We start from the raw sequence: 2,707 nt of genomic DNA, 5'->3' as shown, positions 1-2,707 counted from the left end.
TAGAAATGTGTGATTATTTCATTGATTTCAGAAAGAAAAAATGAATAAACACATCAAGATAAAATACAGTAGCAGCTGTGTTTTATCTCTGTACATTTACTATGGAAATAGCTCTAAATGTCCACACCCTGGGGCAATTCACATAACTTGTTTAATTCGATTTTTGCACATCTCAGAGTATTTGTATGGTCCCCAGAGATTTGATTTAAGCGGAGTTCACTGTACATACATTCAGCTCTTAGTGAAGTGGTTAGCTGTACAAGTCAAGATGCATTCTGCCTCACTACTGAAGAATAACCCACAAAAGAGTTTAATTGGTATAGTTTGAAGAGTTCCTATTTCGGTATTGTCTTCTTTAACTGTTGTGAGCAGGACCATGTAAGATGTGGCAGCATGATATTGGTGCTCAAACCTAAGCCTGTTGTGGCACCAAGACACAGGATAAAATACAAATACATTTCAAAGCTGCTGGTGTTGCAGTGGTAGTAATATACATTCCTAAATTAAATATAAAAATGTATAGGAAATAAAAAAAAGGTATGATTTGGGGCACACTTCGGTTTCTTGAGTGGTACATTTTCTTGAGCGGCCCCCCATCCCATGCAACCTCTGGAAATCGGCCCTCCTTCACCAGAACTCTGGGAACCCCTGGTTTAAACAATCACTCACTGCTTTTGTTTTTGTTTTTTGGTGCAATGATTTTCAAAACAGGTGGACACGCGCACAAAGAGGCACGAGAAACAGTGTTTCAGTAAAAATTAAAATATTTATTAATGAAGCAGAGATTACAAAAACCTGGAGCTTAATCTGCTTCAGCCACCTGAACCCAAAACAGCGTGATCTGACCAAGTCCACATTTCTAAAAGCAAGGGCTCTGGTATAGAAAGTTAAAAGACCTTAACCCTACTTGCATGAGCGTCTAAATAAGCAACATTGACACATATTGTAAAGGGATCCTGGCACTCCTCCTCTACCTGGTTAATTCCGGACCTGTTTAATATCATAGTTTGCTCTCTAGCATTCTCTATTGTTGTTTTTGCTCACTGATGTCATTCGCAGATGGTGTGAAGCAACCCTTTAATATACATTTCAAAAAAACTGAAGCGTCTAAAAATAAGCATCTAAATCTGCATGTGATTGTGAGTGTAATCTAGTGTCATGTGAGCATAAAGGAATCAATGCGTCTCTTCATTCTGTTAGCAGTATTTACAATGCAGTGCAGGCCACCTCTTATCTATTGTAAAACTTGCTATTCTTCACAAACTAACCCATTCAGAGCTACATGTTACATTGCATCTGGGAAATCTAGGACATGTGACCTGACCTGTATTGCATAAATTATTAGGTAAAAATCTAAACGGCTGGTGCCACAAATGAATCAGGCATTTGAGGGACAGCCCATGTGCACAAGTGACAGGGGTGTGTTAAATGTGACGGGCATGTGAGGGACAGTCCATGTGCACAAGTCACAGGGGTGTGTTAAATGTGACGGGCATGTGAGGGACAGTCCATGTGCACAAGTCACAGGGGTGTGTTAAATGTGATGTGCGCTCCCATAGTTTTGTCAAGCTCGTAATTACTGACAGTGCGATCGGTAAAACAATTACAGGTAGACAGAGAAATAGGTGGGCAAGTAATAATGCAGTGAACAGGATTATCAGTGCTGGTATAGGCTGTCATACAGATACACCACTTTACTCAATCTCTATCACTGACAGGGAGGATGATCAGCGGGGCTGCGTTTTTACCATCTGTATTAATACCAGGACTGAAGAATGGATAGAGCTTCTCAGTGAAGGTGTCAGTGAAAGTGTAGATGTGAGAGCTGGTGTTCGCATTGTAAAAGGAGACCTGCCCTTCGTCATAATCCAGATACACCCCCAGCTTCCAGGGCTTCACACTCAGGGGGAGGGAGATAGAGGGACTAGCCAGAGCCTGGTACTTTGCATCCCTCAGCCACACAGTCCAATAACCATTCTTAGGACTCAGTGTAATCTTCCCCTTTCTGCTTATGGACATTCTAGCCACTCCCAAAGTCCATGCATTCTTCTCCCCCACCTCTACCTGCCAGTAATGTCTCCCTGAGGTGAAGCCCTGCCTGCCCAGGACACTGACAACAGGATTAAATCTCTCTGGATTGTCAGGGAGATCCTGTCGTGTGTCTCCATCGCTCACTTGTTTCCCGTCCTCAGACAGGATGAGATAGGGGTTCGCTGTATCAGGGTCCAGAGTCACATCAGCTGTGGAGAAGAGAGGAGACAATAATCAAGATCCCTGAGAAATATCAACCCTCCCACTAGCCCTGCGATCAAATGTTAAAACAGCTTTACATTGTGTCCTGATTGATTCACACACTGCTCAAAGCCTCATTTCCAGACACTGGCTGGTGCGAGTCCACTGCTTTATTATAGTAGAATATTCTGATGCAGAGAGACAGTGTGAGTTTCAGGTGAATAATAAGAGAGAGTATTTTTTGCCATTCTATTTATTTGGTTTAGTAAAAAAAAAAGAAATGTGTTAATGAATACATTTCAATTCGGCTCTGCTCAATGAGAGATTTAAACAATATATTGTGTTAATGAATACATTTCAATACGGCTCTGCTCGCGAGCCACCTGGAAAGAGTCGTGCGGGGGTGTTCTTCGTCCCCCGCAGCGGGCCCCAACCACTCACGCTTCCCAACTCCGTCACAGAGCCCCTCCGGGGA

General features: G+C 42.7%; 1 protein-coding gene across 1 annotated transcript; it reads right to left on the bottom strand.

The window, feature by feature from the left end:
• Window positions 1–746: 746 nt before the first annotated feature.
• Window positions 747–2,262, bottom strand: LOC121305557 (E3 ubiquitin-protein ligase TRIM39-like; the record flags this gene model as incomplete). The annotated part of the gene is made up of 1 exon (XM_041237213.1): window positions 747–2,262. A coding segment is annotated over one exon (564 nt), but the record flags the coding sequence as incomplete, so codon positions are not given.
• Between the last annotated feature and the right edge of the window lie 445 nt (window positions 2,263–2,707).

This window comes from Polyodon spathula, chromosome 44, assembly GCF_017654505.1.
Source record: "Polyodon spathula isolate WHYD16114869_AA chromosome 44, ASM1765450v1, whole genome shotgun sequence".
NCBI classification, from domain to species: Eukaryota; Metazoa; Chordata; class Actinopteri; order Acipenseriformes; family Polyodontidae; genus Polyodon; species Polyodon spathula.
This window is presented reverse-complemented; position numbering and strand designations above follow the sequence as displayed.